This window comes from Chiloscyllium plagiosum, unplaced genomic scaffold (genome assembly GCF_037043375.1).
Source record: "Chiloscyllium plagiosum isolate Xiang-an unplaced genomic scaffold, Cpla_swu_hap1 HiC_scaffold_1, whole genome shotgun sequence".
Taxonomy (NCBI): Eukaryota; Metazoa; Chordata; class Chondrichthyes; order Orectolobiformes; family Hemiscylliidae; genus Chiloscyllium; species Chiloscyllium plagiosum.
The window spans coordinates 5,115,673-5,137,673 of record NW_028270139.1 but is presented as its reverse complement, the minus strand read 5'-3'; the positions used below and the strand labels follow the sequence as shown (position 1 = coordinate 5,137,673).

General features: G+C 39.1%; 1 protein-coding gene across 1 annotated transcript in view; it reads right to left on the bottom strand.

The window, feature by feature from the left end:
- lrba (LPS-responsive vesicle trafficking, beach and anchor containing) overlaps window positions 1-22,001 on the bottom strand; it is an 897,133-nt gene that overhangs the window by 285,953 nt on the left and 589,179 nt on the right. The window contains exons 40-42 of the mRNA XM_043699616.2: window positions 13,746-13,863; window positions 12,383-12,485; window positions 10,962-11,077 (exon numbers count right to left, since the gene is read on the bottom strand). Of these exons, the coding sequence (XP_043555551.2) occupies window positions 10,962-11,077; window positions 12,383-12,485; window positions 13,746-13,863 (337 nt within the window). The remainder of the gene's footprint in view (window positions 1-10,961; window positions 11,078-12,382; window positions 12,486-13,745; window positions 13,864-22,001) is intronic.

Below are 22,001 nucleotides of genomic sequence, written 5' to 3'. Positions count from 1 at the left end.
ACAATGTATGCAGCAGGTAATCATGTGACTCGGCCAACGTTGTCAATCTGATACACTGCAGGCAAGGACGCCCAGAGGCATGGTACATTGGTGAGACCATGCAGACGCTATGACAACAGATAGTGGACATCGCGCAACAATTGTTGGACAGAGATGTTCCCTCCCAGTTGGGGAACACTTCAGCAGTCAGGGATGTTTGGTCTCAATCTTCGGGTGACCGTTCTCCAAGGCAGACTTTGGGATACGCAACAATGCAGAGTGGCTGAGCAGAGGTTGATAGTCAAGTTCGGTACCCATGAGGATGGCCTCAACCGCGACCTTGGGTTCATGTCACACTACAGGTGACCCCACTACACTGTACACTCTTACACACAAGTATTCATACACACATACTCTTACATACTCTCAAACTCATGCAGACCCCTCTTAAACACATGCTCTCTCTCAGGTACACACACTACCCTCTCATACGCATATACTTCATCATACTCATGCATACACACTATCAAGTGTGCGCGCACACACACACACTCCCTCCCTCACATGCATGCACACACACATATAAATCTATGGGGTGAATTTGCATTTGCAGAATTGTATTTGCAGATACATCTTATTCAAAAAGCAGACAATCTGTAGGCAGTCAATATTTTTGTAATCCATGTGACATTTTATAAATTCCTACTTTGGAAACCGAGACAGTCGGACTCAAAATTGGAATACATATAGACTAACCTCACACCTTTAATACATTGTCCGAGCTGAGATGTCACTTTTTAAATATAAAACCTTAAGTTATCTCAGGAATGCGACTTGAAAGAAATTCTGGGACTTACAATATTAATGAATCAAAAGCTGCAACCCATTCTAAAAAGATGAAAGACTTAACAGCAATCTAGGTTTGTTCAGTATATCGCATCAGTGTATGACACTATGAGCTCTTGCTATAACATCTGTGTCCTATGATCCTACTCTACTAGCTACTTGAGGAAGGAACAGCACTCTGAAAGCTTGTACTTCCCAATAAACCTGTTGGACTATAACCTGGTGTTGTGCAATTTTTAACTGTCCATCCAGTCCAACACCAGCACCTCTACATCATACTTCTCAAGAGGAGGTCAGGTTTTGCTCATTCTCTAGAAAGGCAATCTACATATTTATTGAGAAATGTTTCCTAAATATGCTTAACAAATTCATCCCCATCCAAGCCCTTAACACTATGGCAGACCCAGCTTGTGTTTGGAAAGTTAAAATTCCCTGCTGTTACTACTCTATTGTTCTTACAACTATCAGCAATCTCCCTACCCACTGGCTTCTCAATTTCCCATTGAATATTGGGGGGCCTATGGCACAATCCCATCAAAGTGATCACCCCCTCCATATTTCTCAGTTCTCCCCATATAGCTTCTACTGGATATCCCCCAGGAATATTCTCTCTAAGTCCTGCCGTGATGTTTTCCCTAATCAAAGACGTCACTTCCCCATTTCTCTTGCCTCCCTTCCTGTACTTCATTTAGCATCTGTACCCCGGAACATTGAGCTGCCAGTCCTGTTCCTCCTTCAGTCATGTTTCTGTAATTCTACTCCCATGCCCTGAGTTCTTCTTCCTTACCGGTGAGGCCTCTCGCATTGAAATAAATACAGTTTAGTTCATCAGTCTTCCCTAATTTCCTGGTGTTCTCTGCCATACTGCAGGATTGAGTTTGGGTCCAGAGGTAGGAATGCTTCGATAAGACTTTCAACAGTGAGTAAAGCTGGAGAGGAGGAAACAGTGTTGGAAATGATCTGATGTTTGAACTTCACATCAAGGTTAAAACAGGATACAAATGGATGCATGCCATATGACTAAGTTTGAGGGAGTCAGCTAGGGTGAAGATGAGATAAAAACAATGGCATCTGTGGAGAGAGAAAGAGAGTTAAAGTTTCCAGTTCAGTATGACTCCTCTAGAGAGAATGGTGGATTTAATGCAGTACCCAGCGGTGGGGTAGGAGCAAGTAGAGTAGATTGAGACAGTGTCAGGGCAAAACACAAAGGCAGTAATAATGGTGGTAGAGCAGTGATATATATACAAAATAAATGTCAATGCTAACTGTGCAAATGAGAAAATGAGTCAGTTCTGCTGAAAACAAAGTCAGCGAGACACAAACCTGTCATTGCAGGGAGACTGGGGGATATGAGAAAAATGGAAGACAAGCTCTACAAACTGTCAAACTCAATACTGAGTCCAGAAGGCTGTAAAGTGTCCAAGCGGAAAATGAGGTGTTGTTCCTCCAGCTTTACAATAGGCATATGACGGAACAGAGCTGGTCATTGAGTTAAGAATAGTATTGAAGAGATAGAACTGAGTTTTATGAGCAAATTGATGGAAACTGTCTTAATTTTTATTTTTTATTCATTTGTTCACTGGGCCAGTATTTATTGCCCATGCCTAAATACCCTTGAAAGCACGATGGTTAGATTCCTTCTTGGACTGCTGCAGTCTATTCAGGGCAGATACACTCAAAATGCTCTAGGTGGGGTATTCCAAGATTCTTAGTCTGTAATACTGAAGGAATGACAATATAGCTCCAAGTCAGGATGGTGACTGATTTAGATAGAAATTTGAAAGTGCTGTTATATTCATGTATATGTTGTCCTAGCACTTTTAGAGCAATTGTGGGTTGGAATGTTCTGTCTAAGGAGCCTTGGTGATATTCTGCATCCTGTCTTCTAAACAGTTAAAGTTGAGGACAGTATGTGTCATAGAGTCAGAGATCTACAGAATACAAAAAGGGGAGGTCAGGTCTGACCAACCTGCTTGAATTTTCTGAAGGTATGCAAATTGGGGCAATGCTTCTGATGCAGTCTACTTGGACATCCACAAGGCTCTTATAAGGTCTCATGTGGGATACTAATAGCAAAGATAAGTGCCCATGGGATACAAGCAAATTTGGTAAAGGGGATCCAGAATTGGCCGAGAGGTTAGAAGCAGAGGGTAGGCCATTTAGAACAGAGTTGAGGAGAAACTTCTTCACCCAGAGAATAGTGGATATATGGAATGCTCTGCCCCAGAAGGCAGTGGAGGCCAAGTCTCTGGATACTTTCAAGAAAGAGATGGATAGAGCTCTTAAAGATAGTGGAATTAAGGGTTATGGAGATAAGGCAGGAACAGGATACTGATTGTGGATGATCAGCCATGATCATAATGAATGGCCGAATGGCCTACTCCTATGGTCTATTGGTAATAGGGGTGTTTTTCCAACTGGAAATGTGTGTCTAGTGGGGTCCCACAGGGATCAGTGTTGGGGCCCTTGCTATTTGTGGTAAAATAAATGATTTCAAATCAAGCCCTTGTCTTCTTTTATTCCAGGGAATATAAATCTAGTTTATGCAACCACATTTCATACCCAAACTTTGGAGACCCTATGATACCCTGATAATTCTATGCTGTTGTGCTTCCAAGGCCAGCATGTTGTGAGATACTTTGGCCAGTACTACACAGAGTAGTCCAGATACATTCAAACCATTGCTATGTAACAAAACAACAGAACTTTCTCTTCCACCAATCTAATTATAAACACTAACATTCCACTAACCTTTCAATTTTTTTTATATCTTATGATATTACATTCTAGTTATCTAGGCCCACACATTACCAAATTCTCTCGAATTTCCAGTGTTCCTAGTCTTTCACCATTCTAATAATGCTCGGATCAATTCATTCTTTGGTCTAAACTTAATAAGCTCACATTCATCTACATGGAAATCCATTAACCATAGTTTTGCCCAACAACAATCTTAAGTTATACAGCATCTTTAATGATTTCAAAGTAGTTTACAAAAGCTTTATCAAATAAATTTGATATTGAGCGACCTCATTGTTCCTCATGTAGGAACAGGAAACCAAAAACTTGAAAAAGTCTTATAAGCAGGAAGACAGACAGAAAGGTTTAAGGAGGGATTTACACAATTTAGGCATAGTGAACAACAGTGGAGGGATTTAAATTGTTTATGTTCAAGACACCTGAATTTCAGAAGTGCAGATATTTCATAGGTTATTGGAGCTGGATGAGATCACAGATACAGGGACAGATGAAGGGTGACCAGGACTTGTTGCAGATTAGGACATGGACATTACAGTTTTGGATATTCTCAAGTTTACACAGGGTAGAAGGGAAAACTGGATTGGAATAATTGTCTCAAGGATTTTTAGCAGCAAACCCGCTGAGGCAGAGGCAGAGGCAGAGGCAGTGTCTGATGACATTAGGGAGGTGTAAACAGTGATGGCACAGCTATGTGGGCAAAACCTCATATCAGGGTCAAGTATGGAATCAAAGTTATGCACAGTTTCAGATAGCTGCCAGGGAGAAGGGTGGAGTCAGTTGCAAGGACATGGACTTTGTAATAGGAACCAAACGCATGACTTCAGTCTTCTCAAGTTAGCAGAAGAGAGTTTCCTCTTCGCTTATGCTGGACATGGAACAAGCAGTCTGACAATTTATTGATAACAGAGTGGTTAGGAGAGGTAGTGATGAGACAGATTGATGTTTAATGTTGAAGACTGAATCATTGGTTTCACTGATGTCCTTTAGGGAAGGAATCTGCCACCCTTCCTTAGTCTGGCCTAAATGTCACTCCAGACCTACAACAATACAGTTGAATCTTAACTGCTCTCTGAGTAATTAGTGACGCACATAAATGCTGGCCCAGCCAGCGATGCCCTCATTGTGTGTATGAATAATAAATAAAGTCTGACTAATAGAAAGCAGAGCCTTGGGATAGGGAGGGAATTTTGAAGAAAGAAACTTGTAAATAAAAGAATGCCACAGGATCAGAGGTGGGGCTATAATTGTGTATAATATATATTCATGACTTGGATGAGGAAAGTAAACATACTACAGTCAAGTTGTGGATGACATAAATAGAGATGGTAGGGCAAATGGTGAGGATGACACAACGAATCTACATATGGACAGTTTAAGTACGCGGGCAAAAAGCTTGGCAGATGGCACACAATGTGGGAAAGTTTGAGGTTATGCACTTTTGCAGGAAGAACAGAGTAGCTGAATATTATTCAAGTAGAGAAAGACAGAGGGATTTGGGAATCCTCATCAATAAGTCATAAAAAGCTCACATCCAGGTTCAGCAGGTAATCAGGAAGGCAAATGGAGTACTGGCCTTTATTTCAATGGGAGTGGAGTATAAAAATGGGGTGGCACGGTGGCTCAGTCGTTTGCACTGCTGCCTCACAGCACCAGGATCCCAGGTTCGATTCAGCCTCAGGCGACTGTCTGTGTGGAGTTTGCACATTTCGCCCCTTGTCTGCGTGAGTTTCCTCTGGATGCTCCGGTTTCCTCCCAAAGATGTGCAGGTCAGATGAATTAGCCATGTTAAATTGCCCGTAGTGTTAGATGCATCAATAAGAGGGAAATGGGTGTGGGTGGGTTACTCTTTGGAGGGTCGGTGTGGACTTGTTGGGCCGAATGGCCTGTTTCCACACTGTAGGTAATCGAATCTAAAAGGAGGGAACTTTTGCAAAAACTATACAAAACATTAATCGGACCACAGCTGGAATACCATGAACAGTTTTGGACCCCTTATTTAAAAATAGATATACTGGCATTGGAGGAAGCCACAGAAGATTTATTCAGCTGATAGCAGGAATGGAGGCACTGTCTTATGGAGAGTGGTGGGATCGATTGGGTCTGTACTCATTGGAATACAGAAGAATGACAGGTGACATTACTGAAACATTCGAGACTCCTATGGGACTTCACAGGGTAGAAAAGAAAGATGTTTCCTCTTTTATCAAAGTTTAGACCAGAGTGCATAATCTCAGAATAAAGGGTTGTATATTTAAGACAGTGGTGAGGAAGAATTTCTTCTCTCAGAGGCTAGTGAATCTGTGGAATTATTTACTGGAAACAGTTGTTGAGGCTGGGTTGTTAAGTATATTCAAGGCTGAAATAGACCAATTTTAATCAGTAAGGGGTTCAAGGGTTATGGAGAAAAGTGGAGCAGAGAACTATCCGATCAGACATTATCTCATTGAATGGTGGGGCAGATTCAATAGGCTGAATGGCCTACTTCTTCTCCTATGTCTTATGGTCGACAGCTTTATTTATTTACTCAAAATTTAAATTAAGTTCCAGAGATATGACCTATCGTCTACCAATCTCTATAGGTGCTTATGAATAAACTAAAATTAGGTGAAGTGTTTTATTACTTTGTTTTTAATAATAAATTCCATTAGCTTCACCATATATACTGGATTGACTGGTCCATATTTTCTAGCTTCTCGTCTGCATTTTTCTTTAAAAAAAATGGAGTTGCGTTTGAAATTTTCCAATCTGAGTAATGTGTGTCAGACAAAGAATCGGGTCATTGAGAAAAGGATTCTGGATTTGTTCTCCAGAATGACTGCACTAGAAGGAAAGCTCAGTTGTGAAGACTCTCTCGTACTGTTTCCTCTGGTGAGGAAATCCATAATCTTAAAATTATTACCATGTTAATTTGGAGTGAAATCAGGAAGCAATTGCTTTCAAAAGATAATGAAAAATTTTAACTATAGCCCACAAAAGGGCTTTGTTGCTGGATCAATTGAAATTTTCAAGACTCAAATTGACAGGTTTTTATTAGATAAGGTAATCAAAAGATATGGAACAAAGATGGGAAAATAGAATTGAGATATAGGTCAGAGATGATTGAATTAAATAGCTTGTGGAGTTGAATGGTCTAACCCTCTTCTGATGAATTTTCTCACCACAGCCAAGGTCAGTGAGGCCCATATGTGTTTTCTATTACCTGTATATTGACAAACAATATCTTTTTCTCTTCAATAAGATAATCAACATCTTGAAACAAACAAGTTGCTCAAGGCAACAGACAAATTTTAATTTGAGGTGAGACAGCAGGCTGTTCATATTTGTGATAATATTTCAAAATATTTCATGCAACAATATGCGCTAAGCTACTATGTTTTAAATCTCATCTATTAACGCATTACCAAGGATTTTTTTTAACCAAAATGAATCTTTTCCCTTCAGTTTAGTTCAAAGCTTCCTATTTCTAAGCAACATCCTCACAAAGAATAGCATATAAACAGGCCACTTACAATCAAAGTTCAAGTTTATTTTAATATTTAATAAGATTTGAGTAGTAGTCAAGGGAAAACTGTTACATGAATCAGCTGAAAGGAGGTGCACTCTAACAGTATGAAAGAGATAAAGTGTCAATTCTTATCCATTTATTTTTCTCCTCAAGGAGCATGGTTAAAAGCTGACAAAGCTTATTTTCTCTACTGATCATTATGTTGGTTCACACACTTCCAATCAGACATCAGCTGAACTTAGAGTTATGAAACAAAGGCTTGAATATGCCTATTGATAAATTGGTGGTAAACTGTTCCAAACCTAAAATGACTGAAAAATGAAAGTGCAAATTGAATTTTATATTCTCTCTATCGGATAAAAGTTACAGGCTAAATTGTTAATGCAAAATTTGTAAGAACAAATTATTCTAAGGCAATAGAGAAAGCAATAGAAAAAATACAATCTCTAGGAACAGAGCATGAATATGAGGCACAGATACGACCACAAGTGGATAATTGTGTATAATTCTGCATACCAAACTACAGCAGGCATACCCAGTAATGGCAATTGCGCAATCAAATGGATATCTAGCTTAGAGCATCTTAAGTATGGAATTATTTGTTTTCAGAATTGTCAAGGTTCTTAAAAGAACAGATGAAATAAATCTCATTATGTTTGAAACTGCCATGAGATCAAGAATCAGAGCAGATGTGTAGATGGCTAATTGTTAAATAAAGAAAGACCTTTATTTATATGGTGCCACTCATGACCCAATGAAGATCTCAAAGCTCATTACAGTTGAAGTACTTTTGAACAGTATTCATTCTCCTAATGTAGGAGACACAGATTACTCAGAGTGGTGAATGCGAGAATGAACTAACAGAGAGGACATATGAAAACCTACGGAGCAATTTGATATCTTCAGGGACATCAATTGAGGTCCATAGTCTTGTAATCAGTGAGATAGTGATTTGCTAGCAAAACTGAAGCACACTGAATAAAAAGGAGTGACAGCATGGATAAAAAGCAGAAGCAGAAGCAGAGTGGATTGAATGCTTTCTCTTGGACTGAGGAAAGATACGTACTAAATTTCCATAGGGGTTCTATTTTTCTTGATTAATATAAATAAGCTGGATTTGGGTACTGTGCACAATTTTAAAATGTGTAGAAACTAAACTTGGAAGCATAAAACTATGAGGAAAGTAGTGATAGATTTCATGACAGCAGAGAAATGGTGGAATGGGCAAATAGGGCAGGTTAAATTTAATGTAAAGAAGTCACAGAGTTATCAACAGCACAGAAATACTCAAGCACCTGCACATTCTTTTCTTCATCTATAGGACACAATACTGTTTAGCTTAGTTAGATACTGAAGCAGTCCATGATCAAATGCAACAAGATTTAGGCAATATCCAGGCTTGGGCTGACAAGTAGCAAGTAATATTCGTGCCACGTAAATACCAGACAATGACCATTTCCAATAAGAGACAATCCAATTACTACCCCTTGACAGTCAATGATGTTACCATCACTGAATCTCCCAATATCAATAGACTTGGGATTACTATTGACCAGAAACAAAACTGACTAATCGCATAAAGACAATGGCTACAAGAGCAGGTCAGAGATTAGGAATAACGTGGTAGGTAACTCACCCCCTGACTCCCCAAAGTCTGCTCACCATCTACAAGGCACAAGTCAGGAATTTAATGGAATAATCTCCACTTTCCTGGATTGGTGCAGCTCCAACAACACTCAAGAAGATTGACTCCATCCAGGACAAAACAGCTGGCTTGATTGGCACCACATCCCCAAACATCCACTCTTTCTACCACTGATGCTCAGTAGCTGTAGTGTGGACTATCTATAAGATGCACGGCAGGAATTCACAGAACTTCCTTTCAACTCATCTAGAAGGCAAGGGGAGCAGATACATGGGAACACAATCACCTGTATCTCCTCTGACTTGGAAATATATCACTGTACCTTCATTGTCGCTGGGTAAAAATTCTGAAATTCCCTCCCAAAGAACATCGTGGGTCAACCTGCAGCATGCGAACTGCAGCAGTTCAAGGAGGCAGCTCACCACCACCTTCTCAAAGGCAACTAGGGACAGACAATAACAATGCTGGCCAGTCAGTGATGTCCATTCCTCACAAGTGAATATATATATATAAATGCGTCTTTTATAAAGACCCAGATCCCATTCTCTCAACATGTCCTGCCAGCTTCAAAGATCAATGCATATGCATCTCTCAATCTCCCTGTTCCTTCTCACTCTCTAAACTCTGCCATTACATCTATCTCATCTCTTTTTACCATTCCTGCCAAAAAATGCATCACCTCACGTTCTCTTATTAAATTCCATCTGCCACTTATCCACCCATTTTGCTGGGTTATCTGTCACGCTATAGTTGATTGCAGTTACCCTCACTATTTGCATTAGCAAATGTTGAAATTTTACTCTGTATTCTAATATCCAACTCATTTGCATGTATTTTAAAAAGCGGTCTAAAGCTAATCCTAGGGAAAACAAATGTACACCATCCCACAGCGTAAAAATAAAGACCTAGCACAGCACAATGCTTTTATCTTTAAACCAATATGTATTCAAGTTGACACACCTTGCATTCCAGGAATCACAATTTTGTTAACCAGCACTGCATGTAGTACTTTGTCAAATGAATTCTTAAAGTCCACGTAAATAACATCCCCCCATCTAACTTCTCTTTGTGTTATGCCATGAAAAAAATTAATTAGTCAAGTATAATCTGCAGTTTATACATCTGTAAGAAAAGCACATTTTGGAAGGAAGAATGAAGAGAATCAATAATAAAGTAAAGCATACAATGCTGAAGGGATTCAGGAAGAGAGACACCTGGACTATCTGCGCACAAATTGTTATTGAGGCAAAGTAGGTTGAGAAAGGAGTTTAAGAAGCCGTACGAATTCCTGGACTTTATAAATAAAGGCACACTATATAAAAGGAAGCAATACTTAACTTTTACAAAGCACTGGCTTAGTCCCATCTGGAGTTTTGAGAATCACATTTTAGAAAGGTGTGAAGATTCTAGAGAAAGTGCCAGAAAACGTTACGATAATGGTTTCAACAACTAGGGAACTGACTTACGAGAATAAATTTGAGAAGCTGGGGCTCTTCTACTTAGAGAAGCAAAGGTTGAAGGTAGATTTGATAGATGTGTTCAAAGTCATGAAAGGACTTGACAGAATAGGTACAGAGAAACAGTTACCATTGACAGAAGGATCAGGAATCAGGATAGCAATTTAAGGAGATTGGTAAAAGGACTAATAGTGACATGAAGAAAAAACTTTTTAAATAGCAAATGGTCAGGATGGAATAAGAATTTGGTGGAGGCAAATTCAGTCATGACTTTCAAGCAAGCGAACAGTATGGAAATCTAGGAATAGAGGTGGAGCCAGTGGGACTCACTTGATTGTTCCAGCAAGGACATGCTTCTTTTCTGCTATAATCATTCTGTGATTTTAAGAGATTGCTAACTACTCCAGTGCTTACTTTGCTTCTCATTTTAATTTTGCCAAATTGAAAATTTGCATCTGGTGAAATAATGAAGGAGAATAAAATACAAATATATTCTCAGTTTTATTTAACTGGTCATTTGTAAGGTCCTATGGTTTAAATATTTCCTTCAAAATGTAATAATTTACTATTTCTTTTTACCAGCACACGTACAGGGTTTCTTTTCAGAGCCAATTTGAACAGTCTCAAAACATCTCAACCCAAGTGAATAACTTTTGTATTATGAAAGTTTTGCCTCTTGGTTGCAAGGATATAATTTATACAACACATACTTACAGTACTTCATTTACAAAGAATATTATTTCATATAGAAATTTTAGTATTTCTTTACCAGCTATTGTGTTGAGGAACATAAGGTACTCAAAGTTGGAGATTTCCCTCCGCTGCCAACGCTGCATCATATTGGATGCTTTGAAAAGTTGCCGAGGGCTAGCAAGGGTGATTCGTCTGGAGATCAGAGAAAAGAAAATCAAAAACAAAAATATTTGTGGTATTTTTAACTCCTTGGATTACAGTAGATGTGCAGGCTACTTTTTTTTAAACCACCGATCAGTTTAAATACTTTAAATGCAAATTATATGTTATAACCATTGGTTTCCTGTTCTGATTTGGTTTCGATCTGAGTAGAACATACAAAATTAATGTAGTACAGTAGTTAAATTTCCATGCCAATGACATTTCCAGCTTGAATAAGGACGATCCAAGTTAAGCAATATTCTCACTCAGTTCAAACCTGATTAATTCATGCCATGTTGAAATACTACTTTCTGTAAAAGAAATTAAAACTGCATTTACCTTAGGCAAGAATGAATTGAATATAATTAACAGTTTCTTTAAATTAAAGCTATAGTTTCTGTTGTCAACTCAGCTCAATCTGAAGCAGTGTTTCAAAAGCTAGTACTTCCAAATAAATCTGTTGGACTATAACCTGGTGTTGTGTGATATTTAACTTTGTCCACCCCAGTCCAACACCGGATCCTCTAGATCACAGCTGAGCTCAGCTCAGTGATCGGACCTGGTTTCTCAATGCTTCATTCCCAACAGGTTGTAATTTTCCAGCTAATGTGATTTCATGGCCATAACGTAAATGAACTCAATGAAGGAATACTACTAGAATATCATTAGAGCTTTCCAGAGTTCTAATCATTCTGTTTAAATTTCCCAGCACAAACTTAATATAGATTTTTTTTTCTCTCTCTCTCACACGTGGCATCTGAAAACATTCAACACAAACAGAATGAAGCCTGACAAAAATTATAGTTGACAGCAACTGGATATTGTCATATGACATGATTCGCATTCTTCTTTACTTCTGAAAGGCAGTTTGCTCAGTTTCACAGCTGCACTAGTTCAATTAGTTCAACAAGGCCAAGTTGACACAAGGCAGTGCCATTTTAGCATTGATTTATGTATTTGGCATGAATACAGTAAATTACAAAATAAATGCATGGCAGATCTTAATGAATACATTTTTTTAAGCAATAAAAAAACTCCAATGTTGGGTTTGGGTATATTATCACGTAAGGTGTTCTGATATGTTATGTATTTTCTACATGCTAGGAGCATGGATCTGTAACAACCTAATTTCTTGCCATTACAATAAAGCGAGCAATGAATCAACACATTGCTCTAAACATATATTTGGATTATAAAGCACAAAAAAAAAAGAAAATGTGCACTTACAGAAATTCTACTCTGTGATGACAATATAATGAAAAATAAATGCACATTTAGAAGAATATGCTTGTATACCTGGTTTGAGGTAGCCCAAAACCTGTGCCAACTCCAACACGAGGCAAACAATGAACAACTTTCTTGACTGTAGCTTGATCTGGGAAGTTGAACATGACAGCAGCTGCCAAAGAAATAAACAATAAAAGAACATTTTTTAACATGACATCACCTTCTGTGATTTATATTGTATTTTTGTTTAATAGAACATCTCTTTGCAATTAGATACATAACAGATGCAGAATTGCAAGCCCCTTTGTCTACACATAAATCACAGTTTTCAATGGGCAACGGGTTATTTCCGCTTCTTTGCTGAAATCCATTCCCAAAAAAGATTTTCTGATGCAAACATGACCATGGATTTAAACAAACTTTGCTGCATGGACATTATCATAAAGTTTCAGTTGTCTGAAGTGATGATTTTGTGCAAAAACGTACTATATTTTAATTCATGAAAGGTCAACAGATTTATTAACTATTTCACAGAAGGTAAGCATTGTTACAATGCTACACTTTTTTGGAGATGTTCCAATACATATATGTTTATTTATATAATCTATTTAGTCCAGAAGTTGTCCTTGGATATATGATCTAATTCTGAATTTTAAGGAACATTTGAACACCTATCAAATAACCAATTTATAAAACTTAAGTATTAAATATTAAAGGCAATTTTAAGTATCAAAATGAAACGGAGTTTGCAAGAACTAGGGGTTTTTACTGACCCAAACAGCCTACAATGAATAAACACAATTCTCTAGAAAATTAAAGTTTGATAATCATACCTTGAAATTTGATCGTTTTAAGTTATTTGAAATTCCCTTATATATTATTAGTTTTGAATTGATAATTCTAAAAAAAATTGGTTAAGCTCATTGGGGAAAATTGCAAGAATCATTGGAATCATGTGCTCATTAGAAGCATTCAAAATGGAATGAAATGCTTATGTGAAAAGGAACAATGAGTTATGAGGAGAAGGCAGAGGAATGGCACTGTGGAAGACACTAATTTGGACAGCCAGTGCAGACATGATGGGCCGAACAACCATTTTGCTTTGCTGTAACAATTCTGTGATATGATGAAAAACAATTGCCAAACTGTAAGTTATTATAAGAAATTAGAACTTCTCCAGATATAAATAATGCTCCTTTAGCAACACAACTCGAGTCCTTCAGGTGAATTTCAAATGGTATTTATTTATTAGTCTATTTACATTCTTTACTCTGAAAGGGTAGAAATTATTTCACACATGAAGCTTTCAAAAGCAATGGAAAATGAGTTCAAACGAAATAAAATGAAACAAAATTGGACAATTTAAATAGTTAAACAGAGAAGTTCCAACTAAAAAAAAATGTCCACAGACCATTTTAGAAGTAAGACTTACTTCGATTGGCAATAAAAATTTCTAGAGCAGTATTCTGCAATAGATAGCGCCTGGAGAAAATTGCACGTATTTCGGTGAACAACCATTTTCCATGAAGTCCTTCAGTATACGCCAGTATCTAGGGAAAAGGAATGAAGTCAAGAAAAGATTTATGAACTGATTCTACTAAGCTTCAAATTTTGGTCATTTACTAATACAGAGTCTTAATACTATTGATAAAAGAGAGACATTTTGTTGAAGCTTTTCAACTTGCATTCATCAGGACAATTTGCAAGAATATCAATTTAAGGGGAAACCTAACATTTATATTGTATGAGAGGAGAGAGATTGGTAGGTATGTTTCCATGGAGATGCACCAGTCAATGATTATTAACAGTTAACTGTCAGGCTTTGTTGAAATTTTAAACCAGGTTGACTCTGATTGGTCAAGACATTGCTCTGTGACATGAACCAGTGCATAGCTACCATTTTTGTTCAGCTGAAACAAGCACAAAGCATGCACAAGTTTGCCTCTCTACAAAGAACAGCACCCTGATTATAAATGTGTGTAGTTTACTACACATGAAAACCATGACTTGCAGGTGCCGGTGTTGGACTTGGGTGGACAAAGTTAAAAATCACATAACACCAGGTTTATTTGGAAACACTAACTTTTGGAGTGCCACTCCTTCATCAGGTGGCTGTGGTATCACCTTTGCTTGCTACGACCATACAAAAGGATATACAGAAGACACTGCTGAGAACCGACAGAAGGATTCTGGGAGGATTCTGCTCATTCCTGATGAAGGGCTTTTGCCCGACACGTCGATTTTCTTGCTCCTTGGATGCTGCCTGATCTTCTGTGCTTTCCAGCACCACTCTAATCTGGATTCTGGGAGGAGTCAGCTCAATCACCAGGGAAGACCCATGACTCTATGAGTGACTAAAAGGGACGCCAGCTCGAGCCACAATCACCTGATGAGGGTCCGATAGCTCAGATATCTACTGCTCAGATAGCTACTGCTTCCAAATAAACGTGTTGGACTATAACCTGGTGTTGTATGACTTTCATGTGTTGTATGTTGACACATGAAAGTGCACCAAACTGCCAGCCCACTGGCTCTTTTAATTGGTTGTCAGTGTAATTATTTGCAGTCTCAGGATTATAGAGAAAATAGTGCTTTCTTATGGAATCACATCCAATCTTGGACAGTGTGCTGCAAATTTTGTGTGGGACAGTTGGGTACACTCAGTATTTTGTTTGCTATGAACATACAAAAAGATATACAGAGGGCACTGCTGAGAACTAACTGAGGAGAATTCTAGGCGGAGTCAGCTCAGTCACAAGCGACCATCCAGGAGTGACTAAAAGGGACACCAGCGCTAGCTAAGTGGCCATTTTGAAAAGGGATGCTTTGTTGTTGAAGTGTTGCTGGAGGTTTAAGCATGGGCTTTGATGAATACTAGGCTTCAATGAAGAGGGCGATCAGCAACAAGGTAAGGGCAATGTAAGATTCTGTTCTTTGTTCTTATTGTGACAGGTCAGAAATGCAGTTAGGCAGTGTTACATTCCTCCTACCAGATGTGGGAAATGAGGGAACAGTCTAGTGTCCCTGAGGACTACGTCTGCAGGAAGTGTAATCAGCTGCAGCTCCTCACAGACCACAGTTGGAGCAGCAGTTGAACACACTTAGGAGCATACAGGACCATAAAGTACAATAGACACTAGTTATAGTGATGTGGTCACACCACAGGTTCAGTCAGGCAGATGGTAACTGCCAGGAGCGGCAAGCAGGTAGTGCAGGAGTCTCCTGTGGCTATTCCCATATCATAAAGGTATACCATTTTGCATACTGTTTGCAGGGGATAACCTCTCAGGGAAGTACAACAGCAGCAGCTAGATCTATAGCACCATGACTGGCTCGGCTATAGACCAGGGTCAGGCAAAATCCAATCGAGCATTAGTAGTAAGGGACTCGCCTATTTGGTGCATAGTCAAGTGTTTCTATGGCTGCGATCAAAAGTCCAAGATGGTGTTTTGCCTCCCTGCTGCCAGGGTGCAGGATGTCTCTCTTGAGAGGGAGGATGAGCAGCCAGAGGTCTTTGTACACATTGGTACCAGGTAGAAAAAGGGATGAGGTCCTGAAAAGTGATAATAGGGAGTTAAGCAGAAGTTTAAAATGCAGGATTTCACAGGTAGTAATTTGTAGGCGTGAGTAGGAATAGGAGGATTTGACAGATGAAAGTGTGGCTTGAGAACTGGTGCAGGGGCAGGGATTCAAATTCTTGGATATTTGGGATCTCTTCTAGGGTAGAGATGACCCATCCAAGATGGACAGATTTCATCTGAACTGGAGGGGGACCAATATCCTGGCAGGAAGAGTTACTTGACATGGTTTAAACTCATCTAGCTGGGAGGGGCGGGGGTCGAAAGCAGTACTAACAGAAGTTTGAGGACAGTATAGAAGGTAATGAGAGCATGTTAGACAGAAAGGGCAATATTGATAATCCTAATACTAGACAGGGCAGGCAAGAGTATGGCAGGAAACAAGGGAACTCTGGGTTACACTGCATTTATTTCAATGCAAGAGACCTGATAGGCAAGGCAAATTTACTTGCGGCATGGGACTAGGATAGTATAGCTATTATAGAAACATGGCTGAGAGAAGGACAGGACTGGCAGCTCAATGCTCCATGGTACAGATAGAAAGGGAGGCAATAGAGGAAGAGGAGTTACATTTTTGACTGGGGAGAACATCAGGGCAGTACTAAGACAGGACATTCTTGAGGGTTCATCTACTGAGTCTACATGTGCAAGAACTGAGAAATAAAAACGGGGAGATCAACTTTGATAGCATTGCACAATAGATGCTCTAATAGTTAGCAGGAGATTGAGGTGCAAATATATAAGGAGATCGCAGATAGCTGAGAGAATAATAGAGTATTAATAGTCGGGGACTTTAACTTTCCTAACATCAACTGGGACTGCCATAGTGTTAAGGACTCAGATGGAATGAAATTTGTTAAGTATGCTCAGGAAGAATTTCTCATGCGGTATGTAGATGGCCCTACTACAGAATGGACAAAACATGACCTCCTCTTGGGAACTAAGGCAGGGCAAGTGATGGACGTGTTAAGGAGGACTTGTGACTTTAAATTCTATTTGTTTTAAAATAGCCAAGGAAAAGGATAGGCATGGTCCATAAGTTAGAGTTCGAAAGTAGGGCAACCAATTTTGATGGTCTTAGAAAGTATCTTTCAAAAGTTGATTGGGGGAGGCAGTTTGCAGGCAAAGGGATGTCCAGTAAGTGGGAAGCTTTCAATAGTGAGTTAATGAGGGCTCAGGGCCATCATATTCCTGTTACAGTGAAGGTTATGGCTGATAGGAATAGGGAACCCTAAATGACTAGAATTATTGAGGCTCTGGTCAAGAAAAAGGGGGAGGCATATGACATGTAATACACAGATGGATCAAGTGAATTCCTTTAGTTGTATGGAGCATGTCAGATTCCATTTGAGGGAAATCAGGAGAGTAAAAGTGGACATGAGATGACTTTGTCATATAAGGTAAAGGAGAATCCAAAGGGATTCTCCAAGTACATGAAAGGCAAAACGCAGGAGAGAATAGGGCCTCTTAAAGGTCAACAAGGTCATCTTTATGCAGAACCACAAGAGATGGGTGAGATCCTAAATGAATATTTCTCATCAGTATTTACTTTCAAGAAAGACATGGGTGTTAGAGAACCTGGAGAAATAAATAGTGATGACTTGAAGAGAGCCCACAATTCAGAAAAGGAGGCACTGGAAGTCATAAAACGCATTAAGGTAGATCTCTGACACTTGAAGAAGCGTATCCCAGACTTTGTGGGAGATTGGGGAGGAAAATACAGGGTCCCGAGCAAAGATTTTTATATCATCGACAGGCATAGGTGAAGTGCCCGAAGATCGGAAGGCTTGTAATGTTGTGCCATTATTTAAGAAAGACTTCAGGGAAACGCCTGGGAACTACAGATCAGTGCCTATGGTCTGTGGTGGATGGGTTGTTGAGGAGATTCTGAGAAATAGTATCTACAGGCATTTTGAGAGGTAAAGACTCATATGGGAGAGTCAGCGTAGCTTTGGGTGAGGGAAATCATGTCCCACCAACATGATAAGAGTTTTTTTTTTGAAAGGGTGACCAAGAAAGTAGATGAGGGCATTGCGGTGGACGTTGTCTTCATGGACTTTAGCAAGGTCTTTGACAAGGTATTGCACTGTTGAATGAGGTTAAATCTCATGGAATCTAGGGAGAGCAAGCCAACTGGATAAAAGATTGGCTTGAAAGTAGAAGAGGGTGGTGGTAAAGAGTTGTTTTCCAAAACTGGAGGCCTGTGACTAGTGATGTGCCTCAGGGATTGGTGCTGGGTCCACTGTTATTCATCATTTATAAAAATGATTCAGATGAGAACTTAGAAGGTATAGTTAGTTGGCTTGTGGATGACACCAAGATTGGTGGGATAGTGAAGGTTATCTGGGAATACAACAAGGTCTTGATCAACTGGGTCAATGGGCTGAGAAATGGTAGATGGTGTTTATATAAATGCAAGGTTAGCATTTTGGTAGGTCAAAGCAGGGCAGAATTTACATTGTCAGCAGTAGGGCTCTGGGAAGTGTTATGGAAGAGAGAAATCTAGGGTAGAGGTTCATAGCTTCTCGAGAGTGGAGTCACAGGTATTCAGGGTGGTGAAGGTGGCTTTCAGCATGCTTGCTTTCATCGGTCAGAGCATTGAAGTTAGGAACTGCATTGTCTTCTTACATGTAGAAGACATTGGTAAGGCCACATTTGGAGTACTGCATGCAGTTCTGGTCACCCTACTATAGAAAAGATTCTATTAAACTAGAAAAAGTACAGAAAAGATTTACTAGGATGCTGCCTGGACTGGCAAGTTTGAGTTATAAGGAGAGTAAGGAGAGGCTACATGGACTGGGACATTTTTTCCCTGGAGCATAAGAGACTGAAGCATGACCTTGTAGATGACTATAAAATCATGAGAGGCTTAGATAAGGTAGATAGCCAACAGCTTCTCCCATAGGAGTGGAGTCTAAAATTAGATAGGTTTAAGGTGAGAATGGACAGATACAAAAGGGTCCAGAGTGGCAATTTTGGCAATGGCATGTATCTGGAACAGGTTGCCAGAGGTAATGTTGGAGGCGAAAACAATTTTGTCACTTAAGAAACATTTGTATAGGTAAATGGATGGGATAGGTGTGGAGGGACATAGGCAAATGGGACTAGATTAATTATGAAAACTGGGTGGGATGGAAAGTTGGGCTGAAGAACCTGCTTCCATGCTTTAAACTTCTATAACTCTACTGCTTGATACGACCCACCAATCTTTACGGCGACACCGTTAGCACTGTTGCCTCACAGCGCCAGAGACACGGGTTCAATTCCCGCCTCAGACAACTGACTGTGTGGAATTTGCACATTCTCCCCGTGTCTGCGTGGGTTTCCTCCGGGTGCTCCGGTTTCCTCCCACAGTCCAAAGATGTGCAGGTCAGGTGAATTGGCCATGCTAAATTGCCCGTAGTTTTAGGTAAGGTGTAAATGTGGGGGTATGGGTGGGTTGCGCTTCGGCGGGGCGGTGTGGACTTGTTGGGCCGAAGGGCCTGTTTCCACACTGTAAGTAATCTAATCTAATCTAATCTAATCTAATCTAACCTACATACCTAAGATCACACCAGCTCTGAAATTTATATATCTCACTGATCATTTGGCTGAGAAGCAGAATACCTTCCCGGTTTGACAGCAATCTCATGTGGGTGCAATCACTGCTTGTGTTGCAATTGCACAGTAGAAGCATGAAAAAGCTAGCTTTACCTATTGTTCAAATATTTGAGATATCTTTCCACAGTTATCTGAGGTATACTGGGCACTCTTCAGTGTCAAAAGTGATGGCCTTGGGGCCATTCATGAGTTTTGTGCAGCACAGAGTGAAAAATCTGACCAGGATTGGTTTGATGTTCTCGACTTCAATCTCAAACTTGCATGGTGAACAAATGGCTCAGATCCTATTCATAAGGTTGCCAATAAGGCCAATCCTATTGCACACTGAAGCCTAATTATCATGGAATCAACACACTCATCTCATCAGCATAATGTTGGTTTTCCCTTTAAACTGGTATGTTTGCAAATTATCCTGATGAGTGCATGACAAAAAGCTTTGATGAAAATGTGTCTTTTTCCAGCAATGTTCAAGATTCTAGTTTATCAATGAAACATATGAATCATTTAACTGATGAGTTGAATTGGTTAGTTTCTTCCAAGTGTATGGGAGGTCACAGAAGAAAAAAAATTGCTGAAGCAGTATGATTTTTGGATTTGGTTTTTGTGAAAGAACACAGATAAAAAACATTTCAAGTTGCATTCTTAACTACTAAAGAACTATATATGTTGGTATACAAACTGTGTATACATCAAAACATTGATACAAATATACATACGATTAGTGATCTGTCACTTTGAACATGTTGCACCTGAATGATATTGTAGGTATATTTAAAATTAGTGACCGAAAATGAATGCATGAGTGGATGCTTGCACATGCACACATGCATGATTAAATTAGAAACTAACAGAAGATAAAGTGTAAACAAAATGCAGCAAGCTTAATATTTTCAGATAAACAATTAAGAGAATGATTCACAATGATGTGCAATGATCACAATAAAGATTCTTAATTATTTATTTTTTAGGGAAATATTAATTGAAGACCTCATATCTTAATATGCTAGCTTTCAAAACAACCACTTCCTTTCTTTAAAAAAGATAAATCTGGGTTGAGAATACAATTTCTAAAATGAATTTTCAATAAATCACTTTTGGAAGAATGAATGGCAATGGGTTCCTATACTGATCAAAACCTTTTAATCCCATATACAGAAACGTTCAAAGCAATACGCTGCCTATGTAAAAGGTTAAGTATCATTTTGTCAGCTAAACCTAAACAAAAAACTGCAAATGAACTCGGTATAATCTCTCCATGGAATTAGTGGTTGTCAGAGTAACTCGTTACAATGCCTGTCATCTCAGTTGACACACACAGATGCTTAGTCTGCCTGCACAATTCAAGCTAATCCTATCCTTAGCCTGAAACCACTTTGTGTCTTTGCTGCTCCAGTTTTGCCTTTTATTTTAAAGCCTAATTATGAAGGTGTTAAGGGACAACCGGATTGGGCCACTTTTCTGCCACTGTGCAGAAGAGAGCATTAATCAAAAATATTCAAATAGAACTAACAGGCAAAGAAGGCTTGTGATAAGAGTTTCTTAAAGTACTCATTAAAACAAGGTGACAGTAGTGAGGAACAGCTGAGGCCTGGCTAAGCAAGTCTGATTCCTCCCTGGAATAGTATCTGCCTGATCTGCAGCTTCACATCAAAGTCTCTGGAGTTCAATTAAAACTGGATTAGGTGCAAACAGCCCATCTTTGGGACTTTTGGTCTCTGGCACTCTCTCATTGACAGTACCCTAGATGACGGCCTCTGCCTTGTCTGAACCAGTTGTCATAGAAACTGCATCACTGCCTTTGCTCTGCATTGGCATGCACAAGATAACCATTAAAAACTGCACTTTGAAAAAGGAGTAACTTTTTTTAGTTACTAAGTGAGCAATCCTATGCTTGTATCTACTATTATCATTTGAGATGACTGAAAGCTTGCAACCTGTTTTACTCAGATGGAACAGTGTGTATTAAGTTGCATTCAGCATGTGACCAAAATACAAGAAATACACTATGTATTCTATGTTCTAAATCAGTTTTGTGAGATGTTTAATTCAATGCACGAACTACCCCATCATGAACTCAAAAGAACAGTTTGTGATTTCAGTACTTGTTTCTTTTGTTAGAACAGCATGCTCTCAATATCGGAGACAGATGGCATGGAATTAGGTGAATGGTAAATCTGTGTGTTATTCCTAGTAGAGTAAAAGGAAAACCAGGTCCAACAGTCAAGCTGTTTCCTTATTAAACCATGAATTGCACAAACAAAATGAAAGAAAGGATAGGTAGAAATATACACAAGTCAAAAATGCCAAATAATAAACAATTTAACTCAAAGTTATGTGTTTTATGAATAATCATTTATGATCTACAACCAAGGGGATGCTAAGCGGGACCAACATTCCCTGAGCATACAAATGATTTGGTTTATTTAGTTTTTCCTTCCTTAAAAAATTTCTAGAATAATAGCTATGATTCTTATGTAATGAATGTGCATTTTCAAATTAAATGCAAAGAT